General features: G+C 31.7%; 2 protein-coding genes across 4 annotated transcripts in view; both read left to right on the top strand.

The window, feature by feature from the left end:
* The window catches only part of LOC108912527 (multidrug resistance protein 1-like), a 79,156-nt gene extending 75,550 nt beyond the window's left edge, over window positions 1-3,606 (top strand). For both annotated transcript variants that reach the window (XM_018717768.2, XM_018717767.1), the window contains exons 18-20: window positions 578-976; window positions 3,039-3,185; window positions 3,292-3,606. In XM_018717768.2, coding sequence (XP_018573284.1) covers window positions 578-976; window positions 3,039-3,185; window positions 3,292-3,492 — 747 coding nt within the window. In that variant the 3' untranslated portion in view covers window positions 3,493-3,606. The remainder of the gene's footprint in view (window positions 1-577; window positions 977-3,038; window positions 3,186-3,291) is intronic.
* Window positions 3,607-7,984: 4,378 nt separating this feature from the next.
* Window positions 7,985-22,886, top strand: LOC108912522 (4-coumarate--CoA ligase 1-like). 2 transcript variants are annotated; one of them, XM_018717764.1, is made up of 5 exons: window positions 7,985-8,248; window positions 10,860-11,027; window positions 16,239-16,907; window positions 16,993-17,289; window positions 22,261-22,886. In XM_018717764.1, exons 2-5 carry the CDS (start codon window positions 10,905-10,907, stop codon window positions 22,774-22,776), a joined length of 1,605 nt encoding a protein of 534 aa, XP_018573280.1. In that variant the 5' UTR covers window positions 7,985-8,248; window positions 10,860-10,904; the 3' UTR covers window positions 22,777-22,886. The 2 variants fall into 2 exon arrangements, with proteins under 2 accessions (XP_018573280.1, XP_018573279.1); XM_018717763.1 differs by having other exon boundaries at window positions 10,854-11,027.
* Window positions 22,887-23,021: the final 135 nt, after the last annotated feature.

The raw sequence follows: 23,021 nt of genomic DNA, 5'->3' as shown, positions 1-23,021 counted from the left end.
AAGTCAGTAAAGACATCATCCACCTTCAAGCTGTCTACATAATGGAACCACTTTTTGGACTTTGTGTAGAAGGCAATATTCTTCAGAACGGTGAGAGACAATTCCTGTGATCAGCAATGCTATCCTTGTTTTGCGTTAAGACCAACAATTTAAGAGCTAAGTGTATCAGCATAAAGTCAGAACAAGAGAATACTATTTAACTAGTGAGGTGAGTAACAACAGTTTTGCGAGCTACATGCCTCATCCAAAATTCAATTACACCCCCCAATATCTAGCAAACAGCTAAAATCATTCGTTAGGAGAATCACCTTTTCTAAAATTGTAAGCTCTGTTTTCAGATTAGAACAAAATGTGTAATTGTTATGAAAAAAAGGTTACTTTATGAAGAAGATTCAATATCTAAAATATCCAGTTTTTACAACAAAAACTCCGTAGTTAGAACAACTCAACTAATTTTGAAGAGTGGTGTCTCGTTGGTTATTTCCGCGCATTAGCATTATTACATATTCCAATATATACAAATACTTTTCTTCGATACCTAATTTTTTAAACAGAAATAAATATATCATTTTTGCAGGACAATGAAAATGTGGAATATTCCCAAGTCTACTTTTCTTACCCTACTAGGCCATCTATATCAGTATTAAATAGTTTAAATTTATCCATTATGAAAGGAACAACTGTGGCTTTAGTGGGCTCGAGTGGCTGTGGAAAATCAACAATTATTCAACTGCTGGAAAGATTTTACGACCCCACATACGGCGAAGTTAGTGTGGATGACGAAGACGTAAAAGTAATGGATCTGAGGATGTTAAGATCTCAGTTAGGAATAGTCTCTCAGGAGCCCAACCTATTTGACAGGACAGTTGCTGAAAACATTGCGTATGGTGCGAATGACAGGAAGGTGGATATGGATGAGATTATAGATGCTGCCAAGTCTGCCAACATTCATAACTTTATAAGTTCTTTACCTATGGTAATAAAATATTTCTTTATTTTTCTCTTAGGCGATATAGCTTGTTTATTACTAGGAAACGAAATAGGAAAACAACGTCATATCACTCTAGAGCGAAATAAGCGGATCTAAATATCACCCGCATTTTGACCCTAGTTTGTACCCTTCTTTCATGCAAGGGTAGAATAGTAAATGTACCTTGTATAAATGAAGCAGACAAATAAGAGTACAAAGTTTATTAACATTAATTTTAAAATCGAAAGTACAATTAATTTGAGAAGGAACCTTTAGCAGTAACACCAAAACTACCTAAATTTTCTTTGCCATCGAATAAATGTTGTTCATTTCAATGTAAAAATATAACTAACTTTTTGTATTTTACAATATTGAATATTTTAACTAGAAATTATTGAACTACGTTCAGATCTAAATAAAAAAGATATTCTTGTTACAAATCAATAAAATCTACCATTAAGCTGTGTACCATTATTAATGACTCACCCTGTACAAAAATGAAAGAAAAACTGTTTTCATTCTCATTTACATTTATTTATTAAATTTAAAATAAATATAAAATCAGATGTCTAAGTAAAAAATAAAACGATATATGTGCCACGGGAGATACTAGGATACTACTACCTGTCGCCATTGGACATAATAATCATCTCTGTATCTCCCTTGGTACATAAATAAGTATTTATCCTCGATCGACATTAAAGGCGTAGTTTTAGTGACAGCGATGGTCTTTAATGAAAGTAATTTCATTTAATGTAAACATTTATAGTTAAATTAGAATAGCCTATAAGGGATATCCCTCGTCCTATTTGTTTTTAAACATTTACTTCGTCCATGTAGGGTCTGTTCACTAGTAAATGGTTCATGAACTACTGAATCCTCCAAAGGCCACAGAAAATTTTTAAAGTTAACACTTTTTTTATTTTTAAACAATTTTAAACAAAATGCAATCTAATTGTTTAAAAATAAAAAAAATTGTTAACTTCAAAAATTTACTGTGGCTGTCCTAATCAACCGATTTCAATTTTTCAAAAACCATTTGAAAGGTTGAGCGGTCTTTTCTATGTGAAAAAATTTATCTATATGCTTTATTTGAGGCTGTCGGGCATTTTTCAATTTTTTTTAAAAAAAATTAATTTGCGAAAACTATCGAACCGATTTTAATGAAATTTGGTGTGTTGTTTTATTATACTCTAAAGTTTTTTTACCAAAATTAGAATCCTTCGAAGCAATTAAAGTATTTTTATAAAATTATCCAAAAAACTTTTGCAACATCGGTAATAAATTTAAACATTTTTAACTTACAGTATATTGTGCAAAATTCAATTCTAAAACTTTTTCCTCTTCAATATTCTTCCAAAATGCATAGTACATAATAAATTACATTCTATGTGCTTTTTTTAATATTTATTAATCCTTTGAGACATAAAAATGTATAGGACATGTCAATGTACATACAGAGACAAACACAAGACTAGTATTTATACATATATCTCTATTTACTGATTCAATAATTTCTGGCGGAGATAATCTGAATTCTTCAATCTCTAATAATAAGTAGTTATTTTTATGGATTTAAATAGAAACAATATGGCGATTACTGTGTTCCTAAATTATTTACAAAATAACTCTCGTCTCATAGCAACCACAGACGACCTGATGAAATTATTATTATTCCTGAAAGAAGTATCATACAATTTTAATAATATAAAATAAATAGCTTTGTTTGCTATTATGATAAAATTAAAATAGACCGGCGAAAAAATTATGTGTTTAACTTGTCAGTAAAGTAAATTTAATGCCCTGGCTGCTTTAATAGACTCGGCTGCGCCTCGTCTATTAAATCTTGTACCTTACTGCCTAGTTAAACAAATAACTATTAAGTACCTCTAAACATATTTAGTTTGGTTTAGTAGTAGTTACAATAAAAAAAATGTTAAGAAATATCTCTAGGAAAATAATAAATAATGATATAAAAATAATAACCTTAGCTGGTACTCCATAAAAGCATTGGTCTTCTATGACTGATTTTATCATGTTATAGTTTTAACTAATGCATCTTTTATAGGGCTATGAGACTAGACTAGGCACCAGAGGAACACAACTTTCAGGGGGTCAGAAACAAAGAATTGCTATCGCTAGGGCCCTTGTACGAAATCCCAAAATTTTATTGTTGGACGAAGCCACTTCTGCTTTGGATAATGAAAGCGAAAAGGTGTGAAAATTTTGAGGATAAGTGCTTGAAAATCAATTTTCGACTTATAGTCCCATTCTGATATTTATTAATCTGTATCCACAAATATTTTTTTTTTATTTTTCAGATTGTGCAAGAAGCTTTGGACAATGCAAAGATAGGTCGAACATGTATAACTATAGCTCACAGACTCACTACTATTCAGGATGCTGATGTTATTTGCGTATTAAAAGAAGGCTTCATTGCTGAAATGGGAAAGCATACTGAATTATTGGAGAGGAGAGGATTGTACTATGAATTTTATAAACTACAGTCAGGACAGAATTAGTACACCAAAATCAGTATTCAAGTCTCTAGTAATTATTATTAAATATATAAATATTACCGTCATCTTTCTTGTAGGTGGCTAGTTTAATTTTTAATATTAAGTATTGTCCAAATATACTCGAATTTATACTTAAATAAATTAAAATAAAATTTGCAATTTATATAATTTGTCATATCATTTGTACATAATTCCAATAATTCTCTTTAAATATCCTTTATTTGAATAGTTTTTGTTAAGATATTTCCAAGATTTTGAATATTAAAATGCAAATGTGCAAATTAAAATGCGATATCAAAAGTGACCCAAAACAATTCTGGGCATTTATAAAGAAAAAGAAGAATTTGTCAAACACCTAATACTATGAATTATAATACCAACACAATCACGTCTCTACCTGAAATTGTAAATTCTTTTGCGGACTTTTTTATGCAGTCCTTTTCGCATGATACCTCGATAAATTTGATTTTTCAAAATGGAGTTTGTTACGCGCCTACTATTAACATTCAGTCTTTCTCAGAACAAGAAATAGTAAGCACTATGAAAAAGTTGAAACCCAAATTAACAGCTGGACCGGATCTTGTGCCTTCGTTTTTAATTCGCGACTGTAGGTTTGTTTTTAGCAAACCTCTACAAATGTTGTTTAATCTCTGTCTAAAATCCAAAACAATACCTAATATTTGGAAAATATCTAAAGTTGGTCTCATATATAAAAAAGGTGACAGATCTGATGTTAATAATTATATACCAGTGTCAATTATATGTAATTTTTGTAAGGTATTCGAGTTTTTACTTCATGATTCAATTTTTTCTTTAACAAAAAATCTAATCTCACCGTATCAGCATGGTTTCTTCAAAGGTAGATCTACGGCAACAAATCTCATGATTGTTACGCAAGACATTGCTGAATCAATAGATAATGGTCATCAAACTGATGTTATATATCTTGATTTCACTAAAGCATTCGACTGCTTAGATCACCATCTTCTGCTCAATAAGCTTTTACATTTTGGTCTCTCTTATGACTTAATTGCGTTGTTTAAGTCTTATCTTAATTGTCGTACTCAATATGTTGAGATTCGTGGCTTTAAATCAACTCGATATGTTGCAGTATCAGGCGTGCCACTAGGTTCCGTGTTAGGTCCACTGCTATTCAATATTTTTATTAATGACATACGCCATAAACTCAATGCAAAATTTTTGTTATATGCTGACGACGTAAAATTGTATAAAAGAGTCGAATGTGTACAGGATTGTATTGAACTTCAAAAAAATCTGGAGGTGATTGGGGAATGGTGTATATGTGTATATCAAATTGGCTTCAATTAAACATTAAAAAATGCAATAGTATGTCATTTACTAAAAAAAAGACGCCAACTACATATCACTATTCACTGAATGGCAATCGTATTTCTAGAGTAGATATGTTTAGGGATCTAGGTGTCCTATTTGACACAAAACTATCTTTTTCTCATCACATAAATACTCTAATTTCTGAGGCATTAAAATCATTTGGTTTTATTGTACGATGTACACGTGATTTCTCAAATAGTGATGTAATTAAGATACTTTACACATCATATGTTAGATCTAAATTGGAATATGCGGCAGTTGTTTGGGCTCCGAGCTATGATGTCTACGATACCAAATTGGAGGGAATACAGCGGAAGTTTTTGAAGTATTTGACATATAAAAGCTTTGGTTTTTATCCCGAGCAGGGTTTTCCACATGATGACTTGTTAAGGAGGTTTAACTTTTCTTCATTAAAAAATCGCAGAGAATACTTTATGCTAATCACATTGTATAAGATAATTAACAATCTTATTGATTGTCCTGATATTTTATCAAGATTAAATTTGTATGTACCCAGAACAATTCAAAGGCATTTTAATGTCTTTTATTTACCTACACCGAGAACGAACACTTTAAAATTATCTCCGTTGTATTTAATGTGTGATGTATGTAACAGTCAATTAAATTTTGATATTTTTAGCAGTACTCTGCTAAAAGTCAGCCGTTTCCAGAGCATTGATTCATTGAAAACTCTGGCATTTTCTTTCCATTTTCATCATAATCTGTGTTATTCAACTTTTTTATTGTTATTTTCTTGTGTTGTTAATTTATGTAAGGTGTCTGTGTTTTTTCTTGTATTTTCTTGTCATCTTGCTTTGTAATTGGGTTTATACCTGTAAGGCAAGAACTTCTTAAATAAATAAATAAATAAATAAATAAATAAATAAATGAAATCATTAATAAAGCTGTCACAATCGGTCCGCTAGTCATTGGCTCCGTCAGTCAGCCACTCGGGCTACCTAGCTGTCGGCTTAATCGCCGATTTTCCTGTAATCGAACGATCTATTTTACGATTTTAGTTGTCTTTTGATGCATAATTGTGTGTAATTCTGTCGAGCATAGTTAGTGCTAAAAACAGCAAACAATTCATACTATACGTATACTGATAAAAAAAAACAAATTTATAAAAATTATTCAGGGGGAAAACAAAACAGGGAAATATTTTTTGGAATAGAAAGAATTTTATGAAAGTAAAGGAAAATAATGAGTTCTAAAAATGTCTATTTAAGCTGTTCCAATTACGACAGCTCTTTAATAGTCCAGACGGTATCTGTTTCAGAGTCCATATTTGGGTGAATCGTATATCCATGGAGAGTTTTCGCTTTTTGGCTTTAAAATATCACTAGAAATGAAAATTTTTCTATGCGCATAAAAAAAAACGTGGGCTTAACTTTTGTTAAAGAAATTCGAAAAATGTAATATTTTTCTTCCTATTTAATTATGTATCTTTTTAAGAGTTGATTTTAGGCGAAAATGGAAGTTTTACATAATATGATTAGTTACAAGTCGAATGAATCATGATTATTATCGTAAAAATCGCCAAAAATGGGGTTAAAAAACATTACTTTTTAGGGAATTATTTTGGGGTCTTTAAGTTAGGTATAGGACCATCATGGCTCAAGAAAAGTTCATGTTATGTAGAATCATCACACCAAATTTCATCAAAATTTGCAATCCAGATTTTGATGGCAAATTTTCAAAATTTTGCACAACAAAAACCAAGGTCATCAGATACTTGAAAATTTAATCACATATAAAAGGGCTCTCAAGCTTTCAAACGCTTTTTGAAAAATTCGAATCCGTCAATTAGGAGAGTTCTGGCGCTTGTTTAAACATTGGTCGAATTTTTGTACTATAATTTTGTATTTTGTAATATAATGAGTAAATTTCTCATTTGCTTATATTTTAAACTTTTAGACTTGAAAATTTGCCGAAAGCCACTTTCCATAAAGATTGTGCGGGTCCTTTAAGAGTTTTGATTGTTTACATACCCATTAAGCTTGAAATGCACCTCGTCGCTAAAGATATTTTTTTCAGCAAAATTACCGTCCACTTGTTGATTCTCCAACATCCAATCAAGGAATGTTTGATTGCAGTGAGCGACGGCGTACTGGGGTTACGGGAATTTCCGTCTCACTATCACTCACCATAGTAGTATTTTCCGCTGAACGGCCAACACGACACCGGCTTGTTTTTATTTTCTGCAACCGGATCTGCTTGTTCAAGTTTGGCAACTAATCTTTTCATAGTTGTTTCATTCGGTGCGTTCCTTCTACCGAAAATTCCACGTAATTTGCGCACAGTCTCAGCTACACACCCTCCGTACTTGTAATTAATTTTCACAATCTTCATTCGCTCATCCGTCATAGCGCTCCATTGTATCTAATCGCAACATGTTTGCTACAACATGTGACTCTGTGCAATGCTGCCAACTCTTCGGAATTAAATTGGCGTACAATTCAAATCCTGCGTTAATTTTGGTACATCTATTTTATAAATATTTTTCGAAAAATATTACCCGCTTTCTGTTACTAAATCTCAGTCTTCTAATGACGGTACACATTTTGATCGAATTTTTTATAATGTACGGCCTAAATTCGTATGTTCGTAAGATAAACAAATTTCGACATTTTTTTTTATCAGGGTGGCTGTAAAAAAGACGATTCCATTAAACATAGTTTTTTTATGGTTATCAATAACCAACATCGTGTAAATACCAAAACTTGGTGCTAATATTTCAATTGATTTAGAAAATATTAGAGAAAAATTTTGTCAACACGTCATCTTAAAGCTGCTATGTCCTTGCAAGAAGTTAGAAGTTATCTCTAGTTCATTTTAATTCTTTGCACGCATTTGACCATGGGATTTATAGAAATTTGGCTGTTGTATTAAGGAACACCAAGTTTGAAGAATTACTTCGACAACAAACATTTCTTGACAAAAGATATTTAAAAAACAATTTATTATTATTAGTCATTGAAGTGTATTTACTTTACGAGTAAATTTTTTCGCCGATGGGCGATAAAGTCACTTCATAACTGCCTTATTTATCTATTTCTAGGTAATGATAAATATTTTCTTAATAATACTAATTAAAGATATGTAAAGCGACACGAACTACTTTCATTTTGCTGTAAATAGTTGTTACTAGTAGAATTGCTATTATTTGCAGTATAGGTCAAAGTCTTTTGGCAAAGCGAAAACAGTTTTGGGCATACCTATATATTTGATACAGCATTGATTTAGGTGCTTATTTGGCGTTATCAACTTAAAAAACACTACTAATATCTCGAATCGCGGAAACGCGAATTTTGGATTCGGAAAAATACATTTTCTGCCAAGAAACATTACTGATTTCTTTCTCGATCGAAAACCAAGTACAATATTAATAAATACAACCTGTAAGGTGAGTAATATTAATCTCTCTTATATATTTGTATCAGTATTACTATACAGGCTGTCTCACGATGACGGCCCATTAGAATTATAATTCAGAGACTACTTCGATTTGAATTTTGAAAATTTGGGATACCTACCGGGTTTTCGGGCATGCCCTTCTCAACTAAAATAATGGCGTCCACCTACCACTTCCGGTTATACCGGAAGTCTCCATCAACTTGCTTATTTTAAATGGAACACCCTATATATTATTGCAATATTGCATTCTACGTATTATTTTAGGTGGACTTTTATGAAGTTTCCCTATTCCCAAAATTAACCGTTTCCGAGATATTTAATTGTATTTTCTAGTAAAAAAGATAAAGCAACAATATTTATAGGGGGGATAACTAGACCTCTAAGCTTTCCATCCATACTTTCAATGTGGCTTAATTGCATACAAGGTGCTACAAATTTAATGCCGAGTTTAGTTAACTTCAAACCTTCGTTAAGTCGGTTTTTTTTAATGGAACATCCTGTATGTTTTTCTATATTCTGATACACAATTTTTTTCTCTTTCGAACGGTATCAGGGTTCCCTATACCTATCTCGTCTAGTTTTTTATCTACTATTTTTTGTGTAATCACCTAAAATCATGTAATTTCTTGCGAGGATAGCTGTGGAATTTTTAGAAAACTTCAAAACAAACAACTAAACTGTCAATTTGTTGTTAGTCTCTTGCAGTGACAGTTTAATTTAGTGTTTATAAGAAATGGAAAACAATACATATTCAAATGCTGATATTTTAAATTTATTATTCATTCACTGACGTTGCAATGGAATTATAAGCAGAACATGTACAGTTTTTAATGAGACATATCTAAATTTGCCACCAATCAACAGAAAAACGTTAAGAAGAATTTTAACAAATCAACTAGAGTATGATCGAATTTGTGCAGCCTATTTTAATATTCATCCAGAATCCTCAACTCGTGCCGCAGAGTAAAATTTAGGCATTTCACAGGATGCTAAGAACTAGTGATAAGCAGCCATACAAATTTAAGCTACTTTCTGTTCAATCCTGTCATTTACACCCTTATTCCTTATTGCTTATTGTCCGATCGGCAAACAAACAAATAGACGGTTTAATTAGTCACTTGATTGTAAGAAACCGCGACTTAATTAGTCATTAGTATCAAATCCATGACAAATAGGCAAAGGGTAAATAACGCGAATAGAAACTCTAGAATAGAACTCTAGAAGTACTTAGCTTTTAAAAATTTGAAGTTATATATTGATACAGTACCATTTCCTGATGGCAGTAACTTAGTTTTTTATGAATACATAGAATTGGTGTATAGTATGTTTCTAAATTGTCCTGACGAATCATAATACGTTTATTTTAATATTTAACCCATCAACACATTCGATGAGATCTAATAGGAACAAGCGGCCATATAATTTCTTGTGGAGATTGGATTGCAGGAACTCGTAGGAACTACAGATAGATCCAGAATGATTGAAGTGTTTGGAGATCGCAGCCTGTGCCTGTCTTTGTCAATACTACAGATTTTTATGTTAAAGATGAGATATATTCTTATTATTACTTAATCGCAGATCCAAAAATATTTATTTGCAACGAACCAAGTCAATTCTATGACGATAGTTGACTAGACCAAGGAACACCATAATAACTGTCAAATTCCCTACATATTTAACAGGAAAACTCTCGTTACCGCTATAGAATAAGATCAGATATTAGTAATCCCAACTAGTACAATCCTCCTTGACTAACTCGACCATAACGATATTGCCTTAACTTAATTGGACTGCAAACATGGTCGTCCTACTTCGTATCTTGATTTGATTTTCATAGAACTTTCAAGCTTGATGGTGAAGGTCATCATTGTATGATCTCATCAAACCATAAAACTAGAATCTTTCGTCGTAAGTGCAATCGACTTAAACAAAGAAACAAATTCCATTCGACCGAGAAGACTGAATACAACTGAAAGAAATAAAAAAAATGTTTAAACATAAAAGATAGCCACTGAAAATCGCATAAAATGATCAATCAAGATTAATTTTAGTTTTCGTTTACGTTTCCATTTATTAGTACTTTAATTAATAAAAAATTGCGACCATAGGTTTTCTTGAGCGTTTGTAGCCAGCAAAAAAAATCATAAAGAAATGTCAATTTTTGTTTTAAGAAACATAATATAGTCCGTCTCTGGATATTAGGAATATTATACATACATACAATTATAAAAATTACATAAATATTGACATGTTAACGTCAGTGAACCTTAAATTACTCTCCTTGTTGGTATAGATATTCTCATTTATCTGACCGGCACTGTTCAATTTAAAGTAAAGTAAAGACTGTAAGTATGTATGTTCTTCTGGGTATTTAATAAATTATACTTTGGTATATAAACCTTACCAGTTCCATTTCTTTTTTGTTTACAATTACGGTTTATAAAAGAAAAATATATATTTATTATTTATTGTGACTTCTATCATAATAATCTTTTTTATAAAATCTTCATCACAAAACGAATTCTAAATATTATCTGGACTTAGAACTGTAAAGTTACTCGAAAAATACAAAATATCTTTTCTTATACAAAAAGTTTCAGCTGTGTGGAATATCTAATCAGAATTATATCACTAATCTACTAATTATGTATCGCCTTGAAAATAACATAATAACAACGGACCATGACCCTTTGGATGAGAAGTACGTAGGTGGTCTTGGATGTTATTGTTTCAATTTTATGAAGAAGAACGGAGACAAAATTGCACAGGTAAGCTATATTCACATATTAAATTATACTCACCATCTTTTTACAAATAAATGGCAATATTCATAGTTAATGACATAACGGAAATAACGGTTGTATATTTTGTGAAAAGGAATACATGTATGATTGATTGTAGTTAATTTAAGCATGAACGAAATTATGTCGTAGATAATTTGTTCCCCAATTAACATATAACATTCTAAACGAAAGGCGAAATTCCCTTCTTCAAGCTTATGTAATCTTCACGTTTCCTTATTTGCTAACCACCCTGTATGTTATTTTGAAGTATGAGTATGATGAATGACTTTTCACGATAAACAAAACTTTTTATAAAGAATGACATTTTCCCTTAAAATGCGAAATGTAACAAAAACCAAGTCCGCGTAATTTATGGGACGGTTTTCAAGAAAATAAGGGCTCAATAGTTCTAAGAATGACCCCGGTCAGACGAGGGTTAACCAATATTCAGTATTCAGAGGGTGGTCTGAAGAACTTTTGTCACAGGAACTAATAAATTTAAAAACCGATAATGAGAACAAGCTCAAAACACTTCGGGTAAAGTAATTTCTTAAAAACGTATCGCCATGTGTTGCGTCCGGGAGGCGCCAGCATATCCAGAACAGAACAAAGGAGCCCATGTTTGTAATAATGCGCGAAACACGAGAGACGTAAAGGTTCCGAATTAGAATCAAGTTATAATGTTAGATTGATAATGATTGGAAAAGATATATGACGAGCTGGTTTTTCCGACGGGCTCTTTTCCCAGCTGCAGAATGATAGAATAATAAGTTTGACCAGCCCGTCTCGTACCGCGTGCGGTACGAGGTCACTAGAGGAAGGTGTTAGCTTAATTTAATATGGTGGTGTCCGACTGAAAGCGTGGAGGCGGACACCACACTTTTGCCATTAGGATCTAAAATATGCACTATATAGATTGGGAAGTTATCTTAGAGACAATTAGGGGGGTTAATCCGAAGGGCTAGAGGTTAAGTCAGTACCTCCCGGAATTCAGTTTTTTCTTAATCCTCGAACTGACTAGTTCACTCTCGGAGATCGGTTCCATTCCGGAATTTTATTAATCTTTTATCTTTTTGTAACTTAGAGAAGTGTGTGGTACCAGCTTAACTGCCTACCATTTAGTTCAAGTATATTTCGGTGTACCCTGGGTCTTGGTATTTGGTTATCGTTGTCGTTGTGTCGAACCTAGTGTTTCTGTGTGTGCAAATAAAAGCAATATCTTCCTCGAGTTTGGTGTTTTATTCCATCTGTGCTTAATTGTGCCTAAACACCACTCTGAGACGGGAACATTGCAGCTACACCGGGGCAGTCGTCGAGGCAAGCCAAAGTAAGTGACAGAATCTAGCTATTAAATTCAACATTTTCAAGAACCCCCGTACCTCATGCGATTCATCAATAACAGGCAAAATTTCTCCCTTTCTAGCCTATCCCGTACGATACTGTTCGTACGGATCTAGTAACATCAAAACCCGTCAGGTTACAGAAATAAGGAAAATTACAAGTATAGTTAGGTCCATCCGGGGACAAACTGTATATTATACAGGGTTATCCAAAAGTCCCGGTACGGCAGAAAAACTTTCGAAGAAGGCATTTTGGGAAAAAAATGTTTCAGATAAAAGTGTAAGGATTTTTCTCTGGCTATCTGATGGTGACCTTGGATTTGACCTTGACATTGACCTTCAGTCATTTGAATGTCAAATTAAGTTTTTTAAACGGGAACCCCTATTTTTTATTGCGGATTTGGAAAGAGCAGGAAATTTTACGTCCAAAGATGGTCTTGACCATGACATTAACAATGCCTTCAAGGTCAAATATGGGTCCACTTCCAAAAGTCCCGGTGTGGCAGTACTCCCGAGCAATTAAGTCAAGGTGGTGTGTTTACCCGACCAATTAAGGCAATGTGGTGTATATAACCGACCAATTAAGGCAAGGTAGCGTGTAGTCCCGACCAATTAAGGCAAGGTGGTATGTATACCCGACAAATCAAGACAATGTGCACCTGCTCATTTTTGGGCGATTGAAATAAACTACCTAGATGTAGTATTTAATAATACTGTCGGAGAAGAACTATTGAGGGGCCAGTTAGGTCCCCTAATCTGTGTCCACTTGACTTTTTTCTTGGGGTACATAAAAATAAAGTAAAAAATAGTCAATGTTTGCGCTGATATTACACCTGATATGATAAGCCATTCCCTAACTGTCCGGGATCGTTTGCTTTGCCTTAACCGGCCGGGCTATCTCCATGCCTTAACTGGCTGGGATCGCTAGCTACCCTACAGTGACTGAAATTTTTTAAAATCCTTGAAATAATTTTTTTTGAAGAGCTTGATTATGGTCATATTCGTACATTTGTTTTTCCGTTCTTCCTAACTTATCAAAAAAATAATAGTTAATAATAAATTAATCTGACTTTGACATGACCTTGCGGGTCATTGTCAAAGTCGTAGGCCAGGCCGTACTCGAAGGTTAAATTTCAGCTCTTTCCAAATCCGTAATAAAAAATAGAGGTTACCAATGGAAAAACAACTTTGACCTTGGAATGACCTTGAAGGTCATTGTTAGTCATGGTCAAGACCTTATTTAGACGTAAAATTTACTGCTTTTTCCAAATCCGCAATTAAAAATAGAGGTTCCCATTAAAAAAACTTAACTTGACCTTCAAATGACCTTGAAGGTCAAATTCAAGGTCACCATCAGATAGCCAGGGAAAAATCCTTACACATTTGTCTGAAACATTTTTTTCCCAAAACGCTTTCTTCAAAAGTTTTTCTGCCGTACCAGGACTTTTGGATAACCCTGTATACTCATTACCCTATACATGGTAACTTTCGCGGTAAACGGTGTAAATTACATAGGTACTTGTATAAATCGAATATACAAGGTATTTTTTCATTGTGAAAAACTTTACTTTAAAAAGTAAGGACGGAGGTCTTTTATACAGGGTGAGTCATTAATAATGGTACCCAGCTTAATGGCAGATTATTAATGTCAAAATATAGCAATTGAGCCAAACATGCATTAATCAATTGTTGCTCCTTTTCGTTCTACAGGTTGTTAAAGTTGAAAATTTTTTTTGCTATATTTGAAGTACGTATGATTTGATCGTTTTGAGCATTTGCAGATTTTCCTTTTTTTGGAGTGGCAAATACGGATATGCAGCAGTGTTGGGGTCGCAACTAGGGGGCGCTAGTTATACTGCCCTATCAATGTAAAAACATGTATTTTACAATTTTGAATTTTTTAACTAGAAAATATGTTCAATTGTAATTAAAAAAGGTATATTTGTTACAAATCGATAACTCGACCGTTTTCGAGATACAGACATTTAAAGTTTTTGAATTTGGCGGTAATTAAACTAAAAAAAATATTTTTTTCAAAATACTAGGCATTCACATAATAAATTGACAGCACATTATACCCCAGAGTATATCTTTATAGAAATTTCCCGCACTGTAGGATTGGACGCGGTAGCGAAGTACCTTAACCTGCATGTAGCCCTGATTTAAGTCCGCTGGATTTTTCTTTTGAAGCTATCTTAATTCTCTAGTTTACAAAGACATTATTAATAGTCAAGAACAACTGTGGATAAATATTCAAGAATCAGTTCATATTATCAAACAACATAGAACTTTACTTTTTAACATCAGACAAAATTTAAATAGGTGCGTAGAAATTGAAGTCGCTGGTTGTAGCTTGCTTGGTTATTTTATGATCTGCTAATTTTCTAAATTAATTCCCGCCGAACTTCTAAAACTTAAAACATCTGTATCTCGAAAATAGTTGAGTTTATCGATTTGTAACCAATGTACCATTTTTATTTACAATTGCACGTTGTCCAATAATATCTAGTTCAAATATTCAAAATTGTAAAATATAAAAAGTTACACATACTTTTATGTTAATAGGACAGTATAACTGGCGCCCCCTAGATGTGATACCAATCCTGTTTACATATTCGTATTTGCCATATCAATAAACGTAAAACTACAAATTTTCAAAATAATCGGTAAATACATACTTAAAATATAGCAAAAAATCAAAAACATATTTTTAACTTTTAACTATATTTTGACGTTAACAATCTGCCAGTAAGCTGTGTACCATTATTGACTCACCACTCTCTCCTAAACTTATTTCCAAAAACCTCTGTTAACTTAGAAGTTGGTTAGGGAGGTTTTATTTTAGATTTGGATGTAACTTTTGTTATCAAATATTTTTTACACCGATATTTTAATCGAAAAGGGGTGAATATTGCAAACTTCATTACGAGCTTGTATCCTTTATTGGGAAACACGTTCATAAATTTCTGGACTCTGCCGAATTATCCCACAAAACGCGATAATACGTAAGTCCTGCAAATTTTCAATTAGAGTCGTATAAACTAATTGTTTGTCTTCGAAAGAATAAATCGAGAGGATATCAGTCTGAAGACCGCGAAAACTAAAATTGTGTTCCTGCTCTATACGCAACATTCAAAATCTTACTGTGCAACTAAACTGAAATGGCCTGGAGCACCTGTTCTTCCAGCTGAAAAGTAATTGTTCGAGAGTGCAAATTTACAGCGGTACGTTTTTTTAAAACTACCGGTTCCATTATGATACTGATGTAACGACTAAACATCGTACGATACGGGATAACGCGATATTCAATCCTACATATTGTATAAATATGAAACAAATAATTAATATTTGAACTTAATGAAATAAAATCCACTTTATACACAAAAGAACTAAAGGTTATACATATTGCTGTCAGTAAATAATTCGTATTTGTTGAATTGTAAGAATTTTCCCAATGGTGTTCTTGAAGAAAATCCATTGTAATACTGAATAATGTTTGTTAAATCTGTTAAGAATGACTTAAAAAAATTCTTATAATTTATTGATCTTTTATATTTGAACAAATTATTATGTTATCTACTAATACTTTATGAAGCAATTTCTTTTCTAATGACTTATTTTTCATCTTCCCTGAATATGACATGATAACCTTAATTAAAATTAAAAAATTTTATACTGAAATTAAAATGACACTATTTTCTCCATATTATTCCTAGGATATATTAGTTTATTAGATGGATTTTTTGTGGTGGGTACATTTTAGATGATCTATGAGATCGAATTTATTTCATGCATGGTTTTAGACAGCCTTTTATGTATATTAAATATGATTTAGTGCATGTTTCTTGGATTTTAGATAAACGTAGCAACAGACGAACAAGAAACCTATAACACCCTTTTACTCAAAAGCATAAGGACAGGAATTGCCTTACGAAAAATGGGAATAAAAAAAGGTGACTTGGTAACGTTCTTTTCTAAGAGAAATTTAAATTCGTGCGTCCCAATGATTGCTAGTTTTCTAATAGGAGCAATACCGTCATACATAGACACGACTTTTCCCTTATTTGACATTGTTCACTTTATGAAGACTATTAATCCGAAACTGTTTCTCGTAACTCCGGATTTCTTAGAGACAATTAAGAGTCTTATCGGTGAGGAGCAGCAAAATACGAGCACAGTTGCTTTTACTGAAGATTTTTTTACACCAGTGGAAGAAGAGGCAAAATTCATGCCAATTTTCGTAGATGACTTACAAGAAACGGCTATTATTCATTTTAGCAGTGGTAGTACAGGTTATCCCAAGGGCATATACATAAACCATTATAGTTTGGTTTGCAACAAAGCCTTCTCTTTTGAAAACCTGTGGATCGAAAACCAACCCAAAGTTGTACTTACTTTCGATTCTCTGCACTGGAGTATTGAATCTTTACGTCTATTATGTTCGATTAAGGAAGGTGTTTGCAGACTGATAGTTCCAGATGAAGATGATATGAAAAAGGCATGGTTTTTTCTAGATAAATATAAAGTGAGTTAGTTTATTAGTTTTATTTTATCATATACAGTATGAGATTAACGCAGTACTAACAATTTATGTTTACATTTATTTTTAGGTAAATCTGGCGTATCTAATTCCTTGGACGTTAGTAAATATGTTTGAAAATGGAAAACCCAACAATATGGACTTTAGAGATTTAACCACAATTTATATAGAAGGATCCCTTCTGCCTGCAAAATATCATCAAGGTCTTCAGAAAATCTTACCGAATGTAGATATTTTTCATTGGTATGGACAGTCGGAGGCAGGAGGACTCACCACATTTAGAAAGAATGACTTGCACAGAGAATACAATAGAACAAAACCAGGATGCGTCGGAACACCTATTCTAGGTTTTGGTATGTCTTTGAAAGTAAGTTAATGAGAATAACTTGGTGATATACGTTACATGAATTTTAAAAATACTCGGTATTGGGAAAGTACTCGTGAAAGTATGAAGAAAAAAATGATATGAACTTACTTGGCCCCTACTTAAAGTACCGTGTATTTCCGAGTTGTTAATGGATTTGCAAGTTATTAAGAGCTTGCAACTTTCCGAAAGCCGCCCCCCCCCATGCCCATATGGGCTGACTAAGATTTATTAATTTAATAATATCCACCAAGAGTCACTTAACAACAGTCAATAGATAATTTAAGAGAAACAATTGGCTGACAACAAGATTGTTTAAAGGATATTTCCGAATTCTACGATTAATACTACGACGAACTCTTAAAAAAATATGTATGTCATTCTTTACTTCCTCAGCTGCTGTAAAAATTCTTTGACGAAGCTTTTCCACGCTATCAATAGGGTTAGAATAAACAACATTTTTTAAGTGACCCTATAAAAATTAGTCCATGGGTCTGAGATCCAGTCATCGCGCAGGCCATTTGACTGGTGCGTTCCCTCGGCCTATTCATCTCTCAGGAAAATTTAAATTTAACCATTGTCTAACAGCTAGTGTACTATGAGAAGGAGCTCCGTCATGTGCTTACCACATGTTTTCACGGATAGCTAGTGGCACTTCTTCAAGCAATATTGGGAGTTGCTCATTTAAAAATCTCAAATATTCGGCTCCGCCGGGACGCCGAAGAAGAATAAACGGACCAATACGATTCCTGCCCATACATTTAAACTAAAATTATGTTGAAATTTGGATGTACAAACTTGGTAAGGATTTTCGTCAGACCATGAGTGATTATTGTGTTGGTTCACTAAACCATGTCTTTGAAATGACGCTTCATCACCAAACAAAATATATTTATGTTTTCCCTTGAAATGTTCATATACCATTGACAAAAATCTATCCTGTTAGGTAAATACGCAGCAGTCAATAAAAGATCATCATTCGCAATTTTCCAAATCGTAGTATGTGAAACGTTATACTCTGTCGCCAATTTTCTGATTCTAGTTTCAGAATTCTGAACTTGTAAATTGCCAAGGACAACTTCTTCAAGTTCTACATCGCGAATAAGACGTCTTCTGCCAGTACTTTCAGAACGAGGCTGAATGTGTCCGTTTCTTCTTTCTACCGCCGCAAAAGATTTTCTAGCAGGAAGACGACGTTTGGGATATCTGGCATGATAAAGTCGTACAGCAGCAGCACAGTTCTTGTAACTTTCAAAAAATACTTGCAACATACATCGACATACTACATTAGTATACATAATTTGTTATTTTATTCAATTCCAAAACTATTTAATATCTAGGACGAGTTGCTTAAATAAATAAAAAAATGGAGTAGGTAAATGTCATTTGGCAATTTACGAGTATTATCAAATGACATTTACCTACTCCATTTTTTTATTTATTTAAGCAACTCGAACCTCGTGGAGGTATAAATGACCTGGCTACACGACGTATGTGTAACTCACTAATAACCCTGTATAAAATCATTACTGGATTAATTGATTGTCCGTATCTTCTAGCTGCCTTGTGTTTTCATGTTCCCCGCTATGGAACCCGGTCTTCGTCTTTGTTCTATCTTCCCACACCTCGAACAAATTTATTAAAGTTTTCACCGTTGTATACAATGGTTGAAAATCACTCTCGAACCTTGTGGATATTTTTCATGACAATATATCCCATATTAAGAGAGTTTTCTCTAGTCATAACTTACAATATTAATATAATTAATTTAATTTTTAATCATTCTTTATATAATCTGCTTTAGGATAATTATATGTATACTAGTTTTAATTGAATTTTAAAATGATTGTTTTGTTGGTATTTATGTTAGCATTTATTTTAACTTTGTCGACTGTATTTTTTTATTTAGTCTATATACTATATACGTAGTGGTTATCTTTCATAATTTTTTATAACTTTTATAATCTGTATTATTGTTAACTGTTTTTTTTACTCTTGTACTTAGTAATCTGATTTTGTTAATGCATCTATTTTTATTAGCTATTTCTCCCACCTATTAATTGGTTTTAACTGTCAGGTGGTGTAACTTAAATAAATAAATAAATAAATAANGATAGATAGATAGATAGATAGATAGATAGATAGATAGATAGATAGATAGATAGATAGATAGATAGATAGATAGATAGATAGATAGATAGATAGATAGATAGATAGATAGATAGATAGATAGATAGATAGATAGATAGATAGATAGATAGATAGATAGATAGATAGATAGATAGATAGATAGATAGATAGATAGATAGATAGATAGATAGATAGATAGATAGATAGATAGATAGATAGATAGATAGATAGATAGATAGATAGATAGATAGATAGATAGATAGATAGATAGATAGATAGATAGATAGATAGATAGATAGATAGATAGATAGATAGATAGATAGATAGATAGATAGATAGATAGATAGATAGATAGATAGATAGATAGATAGATAGATAGATAGATAGATAGATAGATAGATAGATAGATAGATAGATAGATAGATAGATAGATAGATAGATAGATAGATAGATAGATAGATAGATAGATAGATAGATAGATAGATAGATAGATAGATAGATAGATAGATAGATAGATAGATAGATAGATAGATAGATAGATAGATAGATAGATAGATAGATAGATAGATAGATAGATAGATAGATAGATAGATAGATAGATAGATAGATAGATAGATAGATAGATAGATAGATAGATAGATAGATAGATAGATAGATAGATAGATAGATAGATAGATAGATAGATAGATAGATAGATAGATAGATAGATAGATAGATAGATAGATAGATAGATAGATAGATAGATAGATAGATAGATAGATAGATAGATAGATAGATAGATAGATAGATAGATAGATAGATAGATAGATAGATAGATAGATAGATAGATAGATAGATAGATAGATAGATAGATAGATAGATAGATAGATAGATAGATAGATAGATAGATAGATAGATAGATAGATAGATAGATAGATAGATAGATAGATAGATAGATAGATAGATAGATAGATAGATAGATAGATAGATAGATAGATAGATAGATAGATAGATAGATAGATAGATAGATAGATAGATAGATAGATAGATAGATAGATAGATAGATAGATAGATAGATAGATAGATAGATAGATAGATAGATAGATAGATAGATAGATAGATAGATAGATAGATAGATAGATAGATAGATAGATAGATAGATAGATAGATAGATAGATAGATAGATAGATAGATAGATAGATAGATAGATAGATAGATAGATAGATAGATAGATAGATAGATAGATAGATAGATAGATAGATAGATAGATAGATAGATAGATAGATAGATAGATAGATAGATAGATAGATAGATAGATAGATAGATAGATAGATAGATAGATAGATAGATAGATAGATAGATAGATAGATAGATAGATAGATAGATAGATAGATAGATAGATAGATAGATAGATAGATAGATAGATAGATAGATAGATAGATAGATAGATAGATAGATAGATAGATAGATAGATAGATAGATAGATAGATAGATAGATAGATAGATAGATAGATAGATAGATAGATAGATAGATAGATAGATAGATAGATAGATAGATAGATAGATAGATAGATAGATAGATAGATAGATAGATAGATAGATAGATAGATAGATAGATAGATAGATAGATAGATAGATAGATAGATAGATAGATAGATAGATAGATAGATAGATAGATAGATAGATAGATAGATAGATAGATAGATAGATAGATAGATAGATAAATAGATAGATAATTAAATAATTAAATACATAAATCCGTATTAAAAATATCTCCTCAATGGTTGGCTTTAGCCATTTTCAATAAGTATACCTTTTTTTGTTAAAAAGTCCAATATTTCATATTTTGTTACTTAAATCTGTATACGGGAGTTTTCAAAAAAGTTACTATATATTCAATACATAAATTTTAAACATTTCTGACCAAAATGATAGAAATTATTAAAGAAAATCATTTTTAATTTTTCACTTTAACACGCTGTATCTTTTTTATTATGCGATTTGGGATATAGGTATTTTAGGTTAAATCGACTTATTTTCACCCAAGCAATATATAAATATGCTTATTCCAATAATATGAAACTTAATCCAAACAAATTTGCGGTTGTGGTATTCTGTTCTAAAACCAAGCTGTAGGAAATTACACCTAGGTTAAATTTGCACATTGAGGTAGGTCGTTAGATATGTTGTTCCATATCAAAAATGTTGGGCTTATGTTTGATACAGAAATGTTATACGGCATTAAAATTGTTATATATGAATAGATATTTACTTAATTATAAGTTACGTAAAAAAATGTATGAATCTCTAGTAATTCCTATTATTAATTATTATTGTTTTATTGTTTATTTTTCCTGTTTAGACAAATTTACCCAGAATTTAGATTACAAAAAGTCTTGAACGCCTGCTGCAGATTTGTTTATGGTATGAAGAAATATGATCATGTTACTCAAATATATAAAGAACTCGGTTGGCTTAAAATTAGCAATTTGTATAATTATCATATGGCTATTTTTGTGAAAAAATTACTCAAAAACAATTTGGCGCTTTATTTAAGGAATAAACTTTCTTATCGTAATCTTAATCTAAGGCATGTCCGTCTTCTTCAATTGCCAAGATTTCATACAGCTTTGTTTCAGAGATCTTAGTCATTTAATGCTATAAGTATATATAACAACTTAAATGAGTTTTAAATATATGCTTGTAAATAGCTTTCGGAAAATTTGTAAAAAATATTTACTTTCCACACAATAATTTCTTCTTCATTACCCTGTGTTCTGTAAGATCTTATTCTGTTTTGTTTTTTTTAATGATTTTAAATTTTATTCTATTTTATATATATAATAAATACTTATTTTGTTTTAGGTGGTTGACTTAGAAAGCGGAGAAGCAGTTGGGCCTAATAAACCAGGAGAGCTTCGCGTTAAAAGTCGAGCTTTAATGAATGGTTATCATAATTTAGACAGTTCTGATCAGTTTGATGATGACGGTTGGATAAAAACTGGAGACATGGTATATTATGACGAAGATTTTTGTTTTTTCATCGTCGATAGAATTAAGGATCTGATTCTGTTCCAAGGTTTGCATATTGTGCCAGCTTTGGTAGAGGCAGAACTCTTAACTCATCCCGCTGTGAAGTTTGCGGTAGTGGTTGGTGTTCCTGATGATAAAGATACTGAACATGCCTTGGGTTTGGTTGCTCTATATGATAATTTTAGTTCTGTAACATCAGGAGAAATAGAAAAATACGTAGAAGAAAGAGTTCCCGATAAGTATCGATTAAGGGGAGGTGTAAAGATGATAAAAGAATCTTATCTAAAATCCACGAATAAGATAAAGAGGTTTAAGTTAAAACAATTAGTTTTATTTGGTGAAATTTGAGCTATTTTAAAAAATAAACAATAACAAATAAAATAAGTGACTGGGACAGGTTATTTTATGATACTAGAATATAAATAGGTCTTTATGTAGAATTCTCATATTGATTAAGATAATTTGCTCAATAAAATCATATTCTAAGTTTATTTTTTTTTTATTAAATATTATTATTCAAATAAAGATTAAGAAAATTTTTAACTGAATAAAACAACCTAAGAATAAATGGTTATTTCTCTTAGAACAGCGAA

The sequence above is a fragment of the Anoplophora glabripennis genome, unplaced genomic scaffold (assembly GCF_000390285.2).
Source record: "Anoplophora glabripennis isolate ALB-LARVAE unplaced genomic scaffold, Agla_2.0 scaffold646, whole genome shotgun sequence".
In the NCBI taxonomy this organism is placed as follows: domain Eukaryota; kingdom Metazoa; phylum Arthropoda; class Insecta; order Coleoptera; family Cerambycidae; genus Anoplophora; species Anoplophora glabripennis.
The sequence above is the reverse complement of the archived record's forward strand: the minus strand, read 5'-3'. Positions and strand labels throughout refer to the sequence as shown.

Excerpts from the sequence above, each read along its gene's own strand:
- LOC108912522 (XM_018717764.1), top strand. The coding sequence starts at position 10,905 with ATGTATCGCCTTGAAAATAACATAATAACAACGGACCATGACCCTTTG. Across the intron at positions 11,028-16,238 it reads ACGGAGACAAAATTGCACAG|ATAAACGTAGCAACAGACGA; the intron begins GTAAGCTATATT and ends CTTGGATTTTAG. Across the intron at positions 17,290-22,260 it reads GTTTTGGTATGTCTTTGAAA|GTGGTTGACTTAGAAAGCGG; the intron begins GTAAGTTAATGA and ends ATTTTGTTTTAG.